General features: G+C 36.7%; 1 protein-coding gene across 3 annotated transcripts in view; it reads right to left on the bottom strand.

Annotated features, from left to right (window-relative positions):
- The window catches only part of Lrch (Leucine-rich-repeats and calponin homology domain protein), a 144,991-nt gene that overhangs the window by 67,447 nt on the left and 58,308 nt on the right, over positions 1-19,236 (bottom strand). For all 3 annotated transcript variants that reach the window (XM_089103910.1, XM_089103909.1, XM_089103912.1), the window contains exon 10: positions 8,884-8,965. In XM_089103910.1, the coding sequence (XP_088960036.1) occupies positions 8,884-8,965 (82 nt within the window). The remainder of the gene's footprint in view (positions 1-8,883; positions 8,966-19,236) is intronic.

Raw genomic sequence — 19,236 nt, forward strand, 5'->3', positions numbered from 1 at the left:
GAAAGTTTAACTCTGATGTAATCAACCATATTGAATACGAAAATCAACATTATTTAGTTGACGAATTGATGCAGCATCCCCATTTCCTTAATTTTGCTAAAGATCTATGTAAACTGACGAAATCTTCCTTAATATTGATAAGAAAATCTAACATCTCCAAATTTTCCAAACTGGTAACTTTGGCCTGTTTGCGTAAAAATTAGTTTGAATGAATAGGATTAATGGTCACCAACATTCGCAACGGACAGTTCATTTTGAAGACATGCTGGATACGTAGGATAAAGTAGAAATTGAATATTGTCGAAAATTTCACTTGGAACTGGCGAGGGCGTAATTCACGGTGGCTTATCAAACTGCAGGCTTTGAGTCGAGTCAGCGTGGATAAAATAACTGATTCTCAAATAGGTAAGCCTCTCTATTTTAAGTAGAAGTAATATATATGACGGAATAGATAGAAATTCAGCACTCTATTTTAAAGAAACTAACTGAAATGTCAGTAGAGTTTAAAAAAACATGACAGAATTGATCCCCAGTGGTAAAAAAGGGGGAAATTATTCATAGAATTTGCCTCAATTTCACCATCTCCGAACAATAAAATTTACGAAGGGGAAAAGAGGTTGGAAAATAAGGAGATGGAAGTAAGAGAACTTAAAGTGAAACTTACAAAACAGAAAGATAATGGATGGATCTGGGGCAAACCAAAGAGTTGTAGCGTGTTAAAAATTAGACCCAATGAAAGAGGACATTCTAAGATGCCTTAATGATATCGTAAGAGGTGTGGAGATATCAGGGATGTTTTTCGTTTATCGGCTGAATTAAAAAAAAAAAATACATCTTAAGCTCAGCCGCATTTTTCCAAAGGTTGAATTTACCAGTAGCTCCTGATTACACCTCGTCGGATTTGATGGTCCGCAGCAAGTTGAGACCAGTTCTGGAAGCCATACTTACAGAAGCACTTTCAACTGCAAAGTGAGGGGCATGAGACTTTTCGCGGGTGATTAAAATTATTGTACACGATACAAATTTGAGAAAATCAAAAGAAATTAATTGGGAGCAGTGGCCATTGGGTTAGTTGATCAAGGGAGAACTTATGATCTTCAAAATATTGATTTGGACCTGAATAAGCAGCGGAATAATGAAGAGATGGAGAGTGCAATTGTGACCAGGGAAAGAAGCTCAAGACCTGCGACAGTTATTGATGCAGAGCTGAGAAAACGTACACAGGATGCGATTGCTAGCCTCCATGATGGTTTGAATGAACCTTTGACATTTGATGCTTGTGCAAATAGTAGGAGAAAAAGGCGACGGAGCAGGTGTTTAGGGTGTCATAATGATTATTGTGGACGTAGGCCAAACCGCGGAAGTGTGAAGCCACAAGCTTTGTTTCCTAAGGATCGGAGTATCACTTGATTGGAACTAAACAAATATGCGCAAGATCGGGACCACGATTTGGTATCGTAGGAAAGAGTCATGACCAATGTTAAATATAATTAGTTCATTGGTATGTGCAAGGAGGTAATGATTATATGCTTGGACATTTAGCTTTGAAGAGCAAGATTTAGCGCCTTATTGAAACTTAGAAAGAAGAGCCAGTTTATTACCAGATATGTATGTCATATAATGCTTCTAGGGAAAGAAGTAAAAGGAATCACATTTGCGGAGGAGTGTCAGTTTTAATAAAGAGTAAATTTTTTAAAGCATATCCAGTTGGAATTGTCTGACAATATTGTTTGGATAAAAGCGTCAGTAAGATTTATTGTATTTTGTGGAGTTTACACATCACTAGAAATAGTAGTTAAATCAGAAGTGAAGATACGTGAGAATTTAGACATAAGACATATTATTATGAAATAACTTATCTTAATCATAAATTTGTGTTTCTAGATGGCTTTAATGCCCATACTAGCAATAAAATGGAGAATTTTTGTAGCCCATTGTTGCATGACCCTTGCCTTTTACCAGGAATTGGAGAGCATAAAGTGCTTGAATCTAATGTAAAGCTGGAAGTATCGAAGTTAAGAGTGCCGTGAGGCCGCGGTGTACTCCGAGCCACTGGATGTGCGAGACCCCTAAATCCTATTAGCCTAGCGAAGAAAGAAAGAGAGAATTCATTTTCGAATGAATAATATATAATCTGATGGTTTCAAACGGAAGAATTGGGGATAGAATAGTAAGCGAATTTAGTTGTTTTTTGGGTACGGCCCCAAGTGTGGAAAATTATATATGGTTGATTTACGTCTTTTGCACCGTGTGAGAGTTTCAGGGCTTTAAAAGCCGTGGGGTTATATCATGTGCCAGTTGAGGCATTGTTAGAAATAATAGTATATATGTAGCTTAGGGCTAGAAAACAAGGAGTTAAATTAGACAGTGAAGAGGAAAGGTTAGGGGGTTTTGCCTTCGTTTAGGGTATATGATGGAGAGGATTTCTGGGGTTTTTAGTGAGGAGAGTATATAAGAGAAGTTGTGAAATTGCAATAAAATGGTACAGAAGAGAGAAATAGATAAAAGTATAGTCTACATTCAATATTGAGGGAATTGAACCTTAAGAGCATAGAAAAGAAGAAGGCAGGAACAAGAGCGAAGTAAATCCTTTCTTAACTGAAAAAGGGAGGTAATTACAGCATTCCTCAATATTAAACAACAGCCGTTCCCCGAGAAAGATCGGTTGCTACTATTCTGTAGACTCCGTAAAGAATACGAAAAGTTGGCGAAGACAAAGAAAGTGGAGCAGGAGAAGAAAAGTATTAGAGCAATGGTAAAGCTATTCAAAAATAAGAATAAGAAATCGTTTGGCAGAGAATTAAGGGAGCATTACAGCCCTATCAAGAGAAGTATTACTCACCAACATCTTCGTGGCCAGCGTATCAAGAAAAGAAAGAGAGGGGGAGTAGACAGCCAGAACATTATCAAGATCAACTTCGGAATCAGATTGGTTGTCCCTTGCAAGAAGCGGATTATGACCTGATCGACCCGGTGGATCAAAATGAGATATGGATTTCACCGGAAAGGATGAAAGGAACATCGGCACCTGGTCCAGATGGTAACATCAAAATGGAAACATGAAGGAGCATATTTATTTCAGATCGTATCAGTACTTTTCAGTTATTCTACAGAAATAGTTTTGGCCACATAGTGGACATTGTCACCGATGGTTTGACACTGTCACCATGGTGTCACCATGTCACCAAATGGTGACAGATGGGAAGAAAGAACAAGAATGACGATGACAATTATCGAGGGACTTATCGCAATAGTTTAGCTTAATTACTTTGATGGCTGAAAAGGTGGTTAGGTTGGAAAGAGGTGTTGATTACATGTTTATCATAGAAGTTATAGTAAAAAAATATAGGAAGCCCAGGAAAGATCGGTTGTATGCAGCCTTTGTAGACTTGAAAGGTGCATTTGATAATGTACTCAGTGATTACGGAAGTGTCACAATACTGTAAAGGATTAAAGTTACAAGTGACTTTTTAATTGGATATCACTTCATAATTATAGCATTGGCGGACGTGATTATTGCAAGATATTGTTGGAAAGCGGGGGGATTTAATTGCCCCCCTTGCGAGTAAGTTTTCGTTTCCTGCTCTTAATTTTTAACATATTAGTATTTGGAAGATCCTGTCCACTAAAGATAAGTCAACTTTCGAGTTATTGGATTATTATTGTCATCATGGTACAGTTTCAGAAGGGAGATTTGGCGGTAGCTCAGTTCAAAGGATATCCCTTCTGGCCAGTCCGGATTGTTAACATAACTAACCAAAAAGAGTCTACGCCAAAATTCATTGTTTTTTGCTACGGGTCCCATGACTTTTAGACCGTGGTAGAAGCGAATCTTCTTTCATATAGCGGAAATTATGCGGAAGGTTCGAAAAAAAACGGCCAATGGCGTAAATCATGATTTCCGTGAGTGTGAATCCTCTCCTGATCTTTACTATCAGTTTCTGAAAAAGAAAATTGCGAAAGGCGCGGGTGCTGATTTAACTGCTTCGAGCGAAACATCTGCAATCCGAAATCAGCTTACTTTAGCACAAGATGAAGCTACAAAGCTTAAACTTGGCCTAGTTAAAGAAATAGATAAAAAAGTTTTGGAAAAAGTTGTTTCCGTGAAGGTAGTAGCAGGCTCATCGCACCAAGCCGCTCTGAACCCTGAACTGATTGTTTTGGAAATATATGATTTGATCACGCTAGAATACAACGTAAAGTTTGAGAAAATAGAAAAACTGTTTTCATCTCTGGATAGCCAGATTCAGTCATTAGAGCTTTGGGTGGCTACAATTTAGGAAAATCTGGATGATTACGAACACGCGCGTTCACTTGTTTATTTGTTTTTTTTTCCGGGGTGAAGCAGGATCCCGAAAACGAACTGGGTACTAATGTTCTTGATATAGTGAATAGAATGGGTGTAAATTTCCAGAAAGAACAGTTGTTGTCTGTGAACCGTTTTAGACTTCCGAACGCTGCCCGGAATATCCAGACACCTACGACTGTTGCGCCAGTTCTCGTTAAATTTGCAACTAAAGATACGGCGTGTAATGTTTTCAGAGCGAAATCAAAGCTGGCGAAATCAGGTGTATTCGTCACTGAATATCTTACGAAAATGAAAAAAGCAATTTTTTAAGGTGCGAGAAACAGATATGGTGTAAAAAACGTATGGTCCGATCGTGGCCGTGCTTACAAACGTGAGCAGGGTGATAGCCACCCAACACGAATCTTCTCACTTGTTGACACCCTTTAGTGTCTTATAAAAATTTTATCATTTATGTTTTTTGTTTGTTTTATTTGTTTTTTCTTTCTTTTTTTTCTCTTTCATTTTTTTTTTTTTTTTAGAAAAGATAAATTATCTTATTTCCTTACTTATGTTGAATGATTTTTCTTCATTGAATAGATTTATGCGTAATCCGCTCCGTATTGAAGATCATTTAGAGGCTCAAATTGGAAATGATGATTTGCCTATTATTAATTCAAAGCCTCTTCGTGAGAGTTATTATATATTGTCGTCGCAAGTTAGTGGAGACATGTCGCTGTGTCTTTGCAAGTGGAATTGCCACCTTACTACGGGGTATTTAGATATTCTGCAGATGATTGAGATATCTTCCTCAAAATTTGATATAATGGGTATTTGTGAAACTTTTTTGAGTTCTGGCCAATCTCTCTCGGCTTTTTCTTTTCCAGGATATGGTTTTGAGGTAAGGAACCGATCAACTATGAACCGAGGAGGCCTGGTATTTTTGATTAAACAAAATATGAAGTATATGGTGAGGGAGGATTTGGGTGTATGGATAGAAGGTAAGATTGAAAGTTTTTGTTTGGAATTAGAAATTGAAAAAAGGAAAGTTTTAATTAGTGTGGTGTATAAGCCACCCAGTGCTCGCCTGGATGAGTTTGTAGCAGGTTTTAATGAGCTGATGAGGTTGGTGTCGTCTACAAGCATAAATTTTTTTGTATGGTTGATCTTAACTATAATCTTTTAGATCTTTCAGGTGATAATTTGGATTTCTATAATTATATGATTTCAAGTGACCTTTACCCTTTAACTTGTGTACCTACCCGAATCTCTACTCATTCTGCGACCTTAATTGATAACGTTTTCGTGGGACCTAGCTATTTGAGTCAAAGCTATTCAGATGTGATAGTATATCCAGGCTCAGATCATCTCCCGGTAATTGCTCATGTGACGTGTCTTAGAAAACGACGTATCCTGGTTAAAAAAATACTGACACGTGAGCTGAAACAGCAAAATTTGAATAGCTTTGCCGAGGTGTTGAGCTGTATCAAGTGGGAATCAGTCCTGGGGATTCCTGGTGATTCTTCTCTAGCGTACAATCACTTCATGTATATTTTCCAACCGATTTATGAGAAAACATGCCTTGCGCTTGACCAAACAAAAGAGGGACGATCCCCACAAGCCGTGGATTACAGAGGCAATAATAGACATGATAAAAAAAAAGGAACTTGTTATATGAGCAATATCTTAATAGTCAGGATGACGCAGATTTTGCAGAGTTCAAGCGAGTGAGAAATAAGGTGAACAGTATAAGAAGGCAAGCAAAGAAGAAGTATTTTGAAGAAAAGTTTTCTGATAGTAAGGGAGATACCAAAGCCAAATGGCAGGTTATTAATGAGTTTATGGGAAATCAGAAAAGTAGTCAGTCGCCTTGCATTGATATAAACGGACGTTATGTGGGTGATAAAAATGAAGTCACGAATCATGTAGTCCAGTTTTATTCTCATGTTTTCTTGTCTGCTCAAGAGAGTGTAATGTTTGACGGAAAATTTTCTTAGCGAAGACTTTGTGGACTATCGTAGAGATACTGTAGAGTTACAGTTCGAAGATTGTTCAGATGATGATGTGATTAAAATAGTGAACAATATAAAATCGAATTCTGCTGGGATAGATGGCGTGAATCTGAGAACTTTAAAGCTGTGTTAATGTATATACTACCATGTATTCTCTATATTATTAATTTATCTATGGAAACGGGGACCTTTCCAGAAGCGTTGAAGCAAGCTGAAGTTATCCCGCTTTACAAAGGGGGTGCCAGGTCAGATGCCGGTAACTGGAGACCAATATCGATACTGCCTTTATTGTCAAAAATTTTAGAAACAGTTATTCATCGCCGTCTATATGACCATGTCTCGAAACATAGTCTAGTCAGTGACACCCCCAATTCTGGTTCCGAAAAGGTCATTCCACTAGCCATGCTGCCATTTATCTTGTTGATTTTGTAAATAATTTTTTAGTAAATGGTGAAATCCCCCTAACAGTATTTTTTTATTTTATTAAAGCATTTGACACGGTAGATTTTAAAATTTTATTGCAAAGATTAGAATGCTTAGGTGTTAAAGGATTTAGTTTGAAGTGGTTTGAAAGTTATTTGTGCGGGAGGTCTATTAAAATGATGATTGATGATGCTTTTTCTTCCCCTTATCAAGTGTCGTGTGGTGTGCCACAGGGATCGGTCCTTGGTCCACTTCTGTATCTGGTTTATGTGAATAGCATGAGGTTTTATCTTCCAGATTGTTGCTTAACGTCATTCGCTGATGACACTGCAGTTACGTTTTCTAGTCGTTGTTTGGATAGTCTTGTGTTGAATGTGAATTGTGTTCTGAGAAATTTCCATGTTTTTACTAGTTTGAGTTTGTTATCAGTAAATGTTACTAAGACTAATTTTATTGTATATTCTAGAGTAGGCAAGCCCAGTGATATTGATGGTAGAATTCTGTTTAATAATAAGCCAGTAGTTCAAGTTCAAGAAATCCGGTACTTAGGCTTTTAGATTGGTTGTAATCTTTCATGGAAACACCACAGTCATGTTGTTAACAAAAGTTGCACGTGGCCTTGGAGCGATTCGTCGTTTTAAAAATTTCTTACCTCAGAGAGTTTTATTGCTTTTATACCATGCTTTGATACACCCATATGCTTCGTATGGCTGTATGTTATGGGCAAGTAATTTTTATGTGAATTTTAAACGTGTTCAGAGTCTTTAAAATAGAGCGATGCGTCTTATTGGTGGGTATGTTGAAGGTGTAAATAACACTTCAGCTTGCTTCAACAAGTTGCAAGTGTTGAATGTAGGACAGCTACGAGACTACCAAATAGGAATTTTTGCTTATCAATGCTGGAATGATGTTAGTCCAGAGGTTTTTCGTGATTATTTTAATGACAATAGGTCTTTGCACCATTATGAAACTCGTCATGCTAGTGATTTCATTGTTCCGAATAGAAGTGGAACCAGGGCCAGCTTCCATACTTGATTTTCAGGACCTAATGTGTAGAACTCTATTCCGGAGAGCATTCGGGCGGCTGAGCACCTGGGGTTATTTAAAAATAAATTGAAAAAATTTTTTTTAGGTAAAGGTTCAGTTTTTTTTTTCTCTCTCTTTTATTATTATTATTATTAAATGAATTGAGAGATTGATTTTTTTTTTGTTTTTTAGTGTTTTTTGTTTTTTTATTATTATTATTATTAAGTTTTTTTTTTTTATAGTTAATCATTAATTAGTAAATGAGTTGTATGTACCCGCCCAGTCGCAAGTGCTTTTTGGTATCTTTCTTGGGGTGGGTATTGGCATATTTGTTAAATGTATTTTGATGTTAAATAAAATGAACTGAACTGAAAAGATCGGGTGTATGCAGCCGTTGTAGACTTGAAAGGTGCATTTGATAATGTAGATAGAGTGCTAATTACGGAGACATTATTAGAGAGGAGGTTCTTCCGATTGTTTTGAAGTTATATCTTAGTATAACTTTATATGGCTACGTTGGTAGGAATTGGTCTATGGTAATACAATATCAGACAGGAGTGAAATAGGGATTTAGCCTATTGCCTAAGTTATTTAGTATTTATTGAAATAATTTGGAAACGTTTCGAAATGAGAAGCAAATGCCGATGCTGAACTAAACTATTAAGGGATAGAAATTATTATTTCTATTATTATAAATGAAATAATAAATGTGATGATTTAATAATATCAATAATAAATAATTTAAATAATAAATGTGACTTGATAGAACAAACAAACTTTTTAAAATAATCAATAACAGCTTAGATAATAAATATGATACTTTAACAATATAAATAACAACTAATAATAATAATAAATAATTAAAAATTAAAATAACAAACGTGAACTGATAGAAGACAAAACTTTAAAAATAGCTCTAAACTGAATTATCATGACACAATTGAAAATAGCTGTTTAAATTATGCTCAGAGCTAACCGGTACAAAATCATGCGTCACCCTTTATCATAGTGATAGCGAAATTTACCCTTAACAAGCTACTGTTTCTTTACCATTATATATTTTACCTTTATTGTTTCCAAAAATGTCATGTTAGTAAATTGATTGAAACGATTATTTAGTACAGATGACACACTTACCCCATTAACCGGAGGTGACTCTAAGCTTTTCTGCCTTGTATACAGGTTCTCCCTTTGTTGTTTTAGCGACTCCTTGTACTGCCTAAAAGAATGAAATATGATTAGCTGCTGAAAAACCTCTTCCTAGTTAATTTATCTACTATGGATTGCCTCCCCGTAATAGCGTAATATTTGTAAGCATGAATATATAATGAGTCGGAGGTAATAGGTTGAGATTGTCTGTGCAGAATTTTGACTCTTGTTGACAGAAGAGCATCGCCAAGTGCTGAAAACCATGTTGTGACCAAGAGGGGCCCAGGATTGCAATAAGCCTCCATTAATACTGGAGATCCCTGGGACTTCTTGCTGTCCGGTTCTAAGCCGGCTTCAGCGCTTCGGTGTAGACTTGGGAAGATGTGTTGGTCCCCGTCCTGCACTGGTATCTGGGACCATTGCTTTTCCTGAGGCTAAAACAATTTTAATGAAAATTGGAACTTGTAATGTTACGAGGTTAAAAAATAACTATCGTACCGACACTTTGACTAACGAATTCAGGCGATTCGAACTGGACTGATTATGAGTTTCAGAAACTCATATCCCAGGGGTAGGAAGCTCAAAATTAGGTTGATATAGAATTTATTTACTCAGGCGGGAAGGATGGAGTACATAGACAGGGAGTAGGGCTCATGATGAATAAGGAAGCTGCTAAGTCTTGTTTAGGCTGGGAAGGTATTAATAATAAAATACTAATCGCTCATTTTATGACTAAAAAGTTCAGGGTATAAAAATGGAAAGAAGGAGCAAGAGAGGCAAATGCTTTTGATGATTTTAAAGTGAAGCGAAAGGTTTCAAAGGACGAGAATGAAATGTTAAGTCAGTCCATAACTGAAGATGAACTAAAACAAGCTTTTAAGTTCTACTAAAACAGGGAAAGCCCCAGGAAGAGATGGTTTTAGCTACGATTTTTACAAAGTGTTTTTTAGTGAAATCTCGGAAATCATGTTATCAGCAATGAACGAGATGATACGTGAAGGAGCTACACCGGATCAGACCCTAGCGATCATCACATTAGTGCCAAAAAAGAAAGACATGCAACATATCGTGAACTGGAGGCCCATCTCTCTACTTCCCTGTGATACCCGATTATGTTCCAAAGTACTCATGAACAGACTCAGAAAGCTGATGGGAGAGATTCTGGGTGAGACCCAACACGGGGGCATAAAGGGTCGAAAAGTCCAACATATTCTTGCAATTTTACGCGACTTACTCCTTAGAAGAGAAGAACTATCGGAAGGTAATCTCAAATGGGTTTTAATATGCGTTGATTTTATCAAAGCTTTCGACTCGGTAGTCCGGGAAGTCCTATGGGAACTGATGACGGTGAAGTATTCGTTTTGTGGTGAATTTGTCGTTTTTTACAAGAACCTATACCGTGGCGCAGCGGCGAAAGTGGTCGTAAATGGAAGCCTCACTGAGGAATTCGCCTTTGAAATATCCCTCCGGCAAGGTGACCCAAGCTCTTCATTTCTGTTCGAGATCTATCTCGACCCGTTGATAAAATACATAGAAGCCAGAATAGCGGTTATCAGAGTACTGCCAACTTTAGTTCTCAAGTCTGAAGCTTTTGTGGATGATGCGAATTTCTTCGCCGATGGAGTGAGTGACATTAAAACTGCAATTCGGGGCCTAGAATAGCACGAAAAAATATTTGCCGTCAGCACTCACATGAAAAGAGCAAGATACTCCCGTTAGCAAACAATGCAAAGGCAAGTTGGATTAGGAGCTCGGAAAAGAAAACTTGACTGGAAGTCAATGCTACAGTATAGACACTTGGCGTGGAGTTTTCAGTCAGAGGAAATTGCTTGCAGAACGCATGGGAAAAGAAAGTCCTCGAGATTCAGTGTTTGCTATGTGGCGAAGATAGAGGCAGGAATCTTTCCTTGTTCCAGAGATCAACTTTCGTCAACATGTATTGTGTATTAAGAATACTTTATCTGGCCCCAGTAATGCCCCTCCCGGAACCTATAGCAAAGAAAATTGAAACCTACATGTGGCGTTTTATATGGAGCGGTAAGCTAGAAAAACTGAGTAAGAAGTTGCTCTTTTGCCCAAAGGAATCGGGAGGTCTAGGAGTACTGGATTTTAGAAAACTGTGCCAAAATATACTTGCTAGAATGAACCTTGAATTTTTAAATGGACCACAAGAACACTTTCGAATAACCAGAGAGTGGTTGGTTCCCCTTCTAAACAATCCTAGTTCAACAAATTCAGACACAAACGTCCCAGTTTTCATGAAAGATTCTTTCCCGATATTAAAGCAACTGCGAGAGAAGGGGCTTCTCATGGCAGATAGTACAGAAATAAAAACTGAGATAACCAGGATTTTAACTCCCGAAGAGGAAAATAACGGATATCACGTAAAAGAAAAAGAACCATTTGAAAATTTTGAAAATGCCTTTAGAAACTTACATTCTTTCCCCATGGAACCAAAAGTGAGAGGGCTTATGTTTCAAGTCATACACATGAATCTGCCTTACCGAAATAGACTGTCACGTTTCCTGAGAAATGAAGATAAAAAATGCTCTTTTTGTTTTGAAGTAGTGGAAGATGGTTTAGACCACGAGTTCATCAAGTGCAATGAAAATAAGGGAATTTTTCAGTTTGTTTTTTATTTAAGTGAAAAGTGCAAAATTAAAGTTCAAAGTGATGAAGTAAAGAAAAAGCTGGTGAAATTTGACATAAATTTGGATTTGGAAGTGAAAAAGAAAAATTCTCTGTGTTATATTATTGGAAATATGTGTCATTATGTGTGAAGTAGAAGGAAAAGAAAGAAAGTGGTGTGTCTAGAGGGTTTTAGGAGTTTAATTGAGAAGAAAATGGAATTATTGAAGATAAGAAAAGAGTGGAGAGAGTATTTTTTTGATTTTGAATTATGAATTATTTGTAAATATGGTGGGTGGAAAAAGATAGTGAGAAAGTAAGTAGTGGAGAGAGTTTGAGTTTTTTATTGGTAAGAAATAGTTTTTTTGTGTGAGTGAGTGAGAAAACAGCATTGCCAGTAAGGTAGTTTAAAGAAAATTACTGATAATTGTTTTTTTCTTTCTTTTTTAATTAGCAGCCAAAAAAGGAAAAAATAGGAAAAAAGGAAAAAAAATGAAGTTTAAAAATGGGATTTGGTGGTCATTTAAGCTTATTTGTTTTTCGTAAATATTAGTGTCTTTAGTTTTGTGTGTTGTAAAAATAAGCTGAAATGATAATGTAAAAGAGGTTTTTTTTGGTTTTTTGTTGTTTTATTTTATTTATTTTTTATTGGGATATTTTTTTTATATTTTTTTTACTTTTAGTAGTGGCTTCTTTGCAGAAATGGAATTAGAGAAAATGTTGTCTGTTGTTGTAAATGGCCACCGCAAGCGGGGACTTCCTGTGAAGGGGGGACGTCCTCTCTGCGGGAGAGAATTTATTTTATTGTTATTATGGTTTACAAATTATTTTAGTATAAGTAAAATAATGCGAAAACCACTCATCGGCTGCAAATTTTAGTAAAATGTAGAGTGAAGGTGGCATTTGGATTTTTATAATGTTTGAAATTAGTTTTTTTTAATGTTAGTGCCACTGAGAGGAGAGGAGGGATTTTATTTAAATTAAAAAAAAAAAAAAAAAAAAAAAAAAAGTTCAGGGTATCATTTACAGTAGTATATGCCCCTACAGAACCGACTAACGGGGATACTGGTGACTCAGATGAATTTTACTTACAATTAGAGGAGCAAATATACAGGGCCCAGGTAGAAATATGGTGTTTTTATTAGGAAATTTTTATGCCCAGGTCGGTAGAAATAGGGATAGATGGTATCCTAGCCTAGGTAAGTTTGGTATAGGAAAAGAAAACAGTGATGGCTACAAACTTCTGCAATTTTGTAGGTATAAAGATTTAGTTAAAGATTAGTTATACCAATACGGTGTTTGGTCATAAAATGGCTCATAAGTTAACATGATATTCACATGATGGTAAGACAACAAACTTTATTGATTATGTTTTTATAAACCGAAGACTGGTCGGATCAATAAAGATACTTGGGTATATAGGAGTGTTGTTATCGATGTTAAAAGTGAAGATCACCATCTAGTAGTGTCTAGGGTTAATTTAAAGCTGAAACTTCGGAAGAGTAACTACCTCCCAGGAAGTTATGATGTTGGTAGACTCCAGGATGAAAATTTGAGGGAAACTTTCACACAGTTGAAACTTTCCGGAAACAGTTGAATACTAATCTGGAGAGTTTAAAATTTGACAATGTGGAAGATGGATCGAATAATTTTAGGAAAACAATTTGTGAAGTTTCTGATGGTGTCTTTTCAGCCCAATTTATAATAACCTAATGATAAATCAATCAATATTTTCGCCCAGTCAAATTAAAGGCAACCTGTCCGCAGATGTAATGAAAATCGAGATTGCACAGGCAAAATCTATTGCAAAGCAAAGAATACTAGTCCAATCCATTGGACAATTGTTTTGATTTATTTCTGAATGGTTTGGTTTTGATTCAGTGTCTTTTCTCTTCTTGTAGAGTTCACTTCAAAAGGTAAATTTTTTTTATTTTTACTGAGCACTGAGGACGACTTGGCGGAGATCCTTGTCGAAATATTTGCTTGTTTTTCGTTTTCATATTTTGCTACTGGTTGACAAAAACCTCGTTTTTCTCACTTATTTGATTTTATTTTCCCTTTATTATATCCTTTCTTTTCCTTGCTTCATACGTCATGTAAAGCCAATGTGGTCTTAGAATGTATTTACATCTACTATTCCGTCTGAGGATTTCCCAGTATAGTCAGACTCGATTATCTTCAGAGCCTATGTAATTTCTGCAACTGCTATTTCTTCCAGCACTACATAAGCACCTAGGTTTGCCGCTCGGTCTGCCGGTTTGCCACTCTCCATGGAAGATGCTGCCGAGAAACGAAGCTGATTAGGCGTTAGCTTTATGGTAACATTCTTCTTATGTTCAGCAGTTCGGGTGTGCTCCACTAAAGCATAGGAGCCCTTATGGATGAAAAGTGTTGTATTGCAGATAGAAAAGTAGAAAAAGAACAGACCTTCCAGAACGGCTCTACACTACTTTCCTTTGGTGTCCCGTTGCATCTTTCTCTTCCAACCAAGTCTCCTTGAATTTGCGCTTTCCAATTCTTATTCAAACTCAAACTTCAAACCCTAAACCTTAAAAAAAAGAAAAGAAGTTAGTAGAAAAATATAAAGGCTATTACCCGGAATGCATTCAAATAAAAAGGGCGCTAAAAAGAAGTCTAATAGTTTGAGAAATGTATGTAAGCTCAAAATCGTGCAAGAAACCTGGTTTAACTCCCCCTCTTTCGTATTTTGTCTTGGAGCCATTCTCTTATAATATGTGTAACAAAGTGACACCCAGAAAAGAATTTTCTAAGTAATTAACAAGGCCAACCGAACCCCACCGCCTCCTAGCCTATTGACTCCAGAGGCAAAGGGGGTCACTCCTTTCCGTCACTAGTCTTTCTGCTCTATCCAGACAGTAACACTGTAGCTTATGTAACAACAAGTCTTGTCTTTCTTAGACAAATCAAAATAGGTTCCAAGAATCTCAATCGAAAGAAAAATACTGCAAACCGTATACTCACAGGTATTGGTAGCCTTCAGGATACGGAGCTTTAAACCAAAGCAAGAACAGGGACCTTTATCAATTCAAGGGACCAACAGGGATCTTCACTCGATTTTAAGGACTTTAGGGACTTTGTGGCAGCCCTGAAGACAAAACAACTGAGCACATTCCTACTCAAACGCTACATTCAAGGCAACAGTCTTTTATGCCACACGTAAAGCTCATTGTTCCTTTCAGCCTCCTCTAAGTTATGGTGGCCTCTTCAAGGAGGCCCTGTTATTCGTTTAGCCACAGCTGGACAGCCAAAGAAGCATGATTTTCGGTATTATGCCATTCTTCACCCAAAAAAACGAAGATTCCTGATTTTTTCTTTCCATCACTAAAAAACACAGACAGTGGAATCGAATCACATTTTCCGCAGAGCTTCTTGCTTGATGTATAGTTTTTGAAACGAGGGCCTGAAACTATTCCTAGACTATTCTTATGGAAAACATATAGCATATTTTCCTCAACTTTTAAGAACACTCAAACTTTCAAAATTAGCAACTATTATTACCATTTAATAATCTTTAATTCAATAAGTGGAAACATTTGATTATAAAAGACAATCTGTAGAACTATGAACTTAATCTAATTTCATAGGTTGTCTCATATGACTAGATCGTTTCATTGTTCATTTTTTGTTTTCTAATATCCTTTTTTTTTCTCTATCTGGTTGTCTTTTAGAACTAAAATTGTGCTCGATGAAGATGTTTTGTTCATGTCTGTTCTGTCTTTGTTTTGTGTACTATTGTGTAACTCGATGTATTTTGCCGCATCATCCCACACTCCACTTTTTTGCATTTTGAATGAATTATATTAGACTAGATTGATTCTTTTTTCTGTACACCATTATTAATTCTACTAAATTCAATTCAATTTATTGGAATAAAAACATAACACAAACATAAATAACAATAAAAATCCTAGAAGAGAACTTGTTAAAGACCAAAAAAAGAAAAAAAAATATAAGTAACACTGAAAAAAAAAAGATAGAAGAATAAAACATGGGTAATTAAAGCAAAATGGTTAAAAATTGAAAGAATTAAATTATATTATCAAGTCTTGTTACATTTTTGTACAGCTTGCAGAAACTTGTGGCTAGTTCAACACTGGAGGGTATTTTGTTCCATTGAATAATAGATTTGTAAATGGGAGATTGATGGGCAATACTAGAAACGCATTTACGAATTATAAAGGCTCTATTGGATGAACAGAGACAGTGGGCTTCCGAATTATGAGCTGAAAAATTGCTTTAATGGCAAGGTTTTGGGCAAATTTGAGTTTTTTAGTGAAGGACCGGTTTGTATTTCCCCAAACTGATCCGCAATAAGAAAAGTAAGGAAAAATAAAGGAATAATAGAGGGTAACTAGGATGTCAGGAGGAAGAAAATAATTCACACGGTTAATGATAGTTACTTGTCTCAAAATTATTCCTGTGATGTAAGAAATATGATTAGAGAATGGCAATCATGAGTTAATAAATACACAGAGAAACCTGGCAACCCCCACTTGTGGGAGGATGTCGGAAGAGTACTTGAGATCAAGAGCAGGCTGGATTACGTGCTTGTTGTAGGGGGTTCTGAATAATGCTATTTGACTTTTTTTTGCTATTAATGGTCATGTTATTCGAAAGGCACCACGCCTGTACTCTGTTCCGAAAGACTTGGGCAGATATTATTGCCGATGGTAAATTGGTGCCAGTGATGAAGAAATTGCTGTCATCAGCAAATAGTACAGGATACACTGGAGGGCCCAGGTCCATAACAAGATCATTGATGTATAGGAGAAATAAAATCGGGCCTAGAACGGAACCTTGCGGGACACCCCTCCGAACAAGTAAGAGCTGAGAAGACACTCCACCTAGGCTCGCGCTCTGCACTCTTCCATCCAGACAAGAGTCGAACCAAGAGAGGGGAACACCACGAATACCGTAACTATTTAATTTACTTATCAAAATACTAGGATCGACCGTGTCAGAGGCCTTAGAGAAATCCACAAATAAGCCTAATACACTTTTTTCAAGGTCGAGATGAGAGCATATAAACTGTGAGGCGTCAATTAGAGCATGAGAAGTTGAAAATTTCGGCCGAAAGCCATATTGGTGAGAAGAAATCAAGAAAACTGAGTGTTGACTGTCAAACAGAAAGGGAGACAGACGTCTGAAGGTGATTCTCTCGAGCACTTTGAATATAACAGAAAGAATTGAGATTGGACGATAATTAACTATCTCAGTTGGATCGCCCTTTTTAAGAACTGGAATAACAATGGCTGACTTTAGTAAATCAGCGAAAACTCCGTGGGTTAAAGTTAGGTTGGCAATATGCTTGATGGGCTCGTGAACAAAAACAGATATGGTCTTCAGGAGCTTATTACTTAATCCAAGACAGTCAGGTGTAAAACTAATAGGGAGAGAACCGATGATTTGAAGTACCTCATTGCTATCAGTTGGGCAGAAAAACATGGATCTAGAATTGAAGCAAGGGAAGACAGCCTGTAAGGAGGAGGGGGTCAGTATTAGGAACATTAGAAAAATAATTATTAAAAGCGTCAGATGCATGTAAAGGGTCAATTAATCTACCATTTGTGTCTTTAAGGCGAATAGGTATAGACTTTGATTTTCTATTTTTTTAGAGTATATCATTAATGGTGGACCAAATCTTTTTCAGGTTTCCTTTGCAATTGAGAATTTTTGTATAATAATAATTTTTCTTCGCTTCACGGATGAGTTTAGTGTATAAGTTTTTATAATTTTTTATAATTTGACAGGTCAATATCACTACAGTTTTTACGGGCTATTTTATATAATTTATTTTTACGAAACGAGGAGACAATGAGGCTATATGACATACAGGGACATAGAGCGATAGTTTTCTAGTTAGGTTTACGAATAGGAAAAGTTGAATGGATAATCTCACTTAGCCTTTGCGCAAAACCGTTTATGGCAGAATTTACCTCTTGACAATTTAAAACATCGGACCAGTCAGTGATTCTTAGGCAATCAATAAAATGGGGTATATTAGCAGAGCTGTAATTTCTAGTAGGTGTTGGGATATTAATTCTAAAGCGTAGAGGTAGTGGTTGCGAAGGTAGTGACAAGTAAATATAAAAATGGTCGGACAGATCCGAAAATATTATATTTGAGGACAGGTCATTTCCCAGGGAAGTGGATACAAAAATGTTATCAATTAATGTTGAAGTTGATCTCACGGGATCAACTCCACTGGGGAAAAAAATTGTGGGTAGAAGACCACTCGTAGTTACTGATTCAAAAAAGTGTCAGATTCAATATTTTTACCAACATTGAGTAGGTTACAGTTAAAGTCCCCAAGAACTATTGCCTTTATATGGGGTATATTAATAAAATTAGAAAAATCATCAAACAGATTACAAAAACATGAGGTTGGAAATGGAGGAGGTTTATAAAATAAGGAGAGTATATAGGAAATTTTGGTCAATAACTATGTTAACAATTAATTGAATAAATATATCTAAGATTTATCTGTGTAGAGAAAATAGATTCGCACTCTGATAGCCTGGTAAAATTTACATTCGAACGGATGTAAAGTGAAATACCCCCAGAAAACATTTGTCAATCTCCTGGGCATATGGATTATTTGGTAACCAGGGAGTAAAAAATCACTAGTGTCATCATTATCGGAAAGCCGTATCTCTGTTAATCCTATTACGTCAAAAGGGCAGACACTATTGAATGAAATCAAATCTTTAAACTTGTGCACTTATCCCGGATGCTTCTGATGATGAAAAAAAGAACATCAAGGTTTACTAGTTTAGGCTTCACATTGGTCGCAAAATCGAGAATATCAAGGTATTTACAACTAGCATGAGTTAAGGTACCATCGGGGCTGCTTATGGGGTTGGCATGCTGGTTACTTTCTATATCGAAATAATTAAAAGCAATGCTATTAGAAAGGGATAAATTAGTTAAAAACGAAAAGTCACACATCAATTAGTCGTCAGGTATTCTTGTTGGGTATCTTCTCGCTTGGGTTTTGCTTTGAACATCATCCTCGCCCGAAGAGACTTCGTGAGGGGTCGTCAATTTCTGTGTTACTGCGCTGGTCGGCTTTTAATTTTTTTTTTTTTTTTTTTTTGCTATGGCTTGGGGATTTTACCATCGTTTCAGGTGCTGGTGATTCTTTCAAATCTCTGGGGGACTTGATAACAGTTGGGATCGTAGGAAATGTTGAGTTAGAATGATATTCCATCCCTACTTTGAAGGATAAAAGTTGGACCGTAGCTTTTTGCCAGATTTCCTCTCCTAGAAGCGTAGTAAAGGCCTTTTTTAAAAGGATATTTTTCAGTTGCACTGGTTCACTGTCAACCTCAGTAAGGTGGGAAACTACGAGGTATGTGGCTAACCTTTGCCATTCTTGACTATTATTATGAATAACTTGTGGATGTGATAAAACTAGAAGTTGGGAAGAGGAAGACTGCGATTTGGCGTTAAGTAGAGGAAATTCTGTGGAACATTGGGTAAATCAGCAGCCTTTATCTATTGGGAATGGGACCTGTTTCCTCTGGTTCTTTGAAACTTCGGTTTGGCTATTTAAGGGTTGACTTGGAGCTGGTTGTCTAGGGATTGTAGCGGCTACGACGGAGTAGGGCAAGTTCAATCTCACAGAGGTTCGGAGGATCTCGGCTCTCTTGTATTAAGCCGGACGAAGTTGCTTCTCGTGTGCCCCTTGTT

The sequence above is a fragment of the Artemia sp. Qi Xiang Cuo genome, chromosome 18 (assembly GCF_049724085.1).
Source record: "Artemia sp. Qi Xiang Cuo chromosome 18, ASM4972408v1, whole genome shotgun sequence".
Taxonomy (NCBI): domain Eukaryota; kingdom Metazoa; phylum Arthropoda; class Branchiopoda; order Anostraca; family Artemiidae; genus Artemia; species Artemia sp. Qi Xiang Cuo.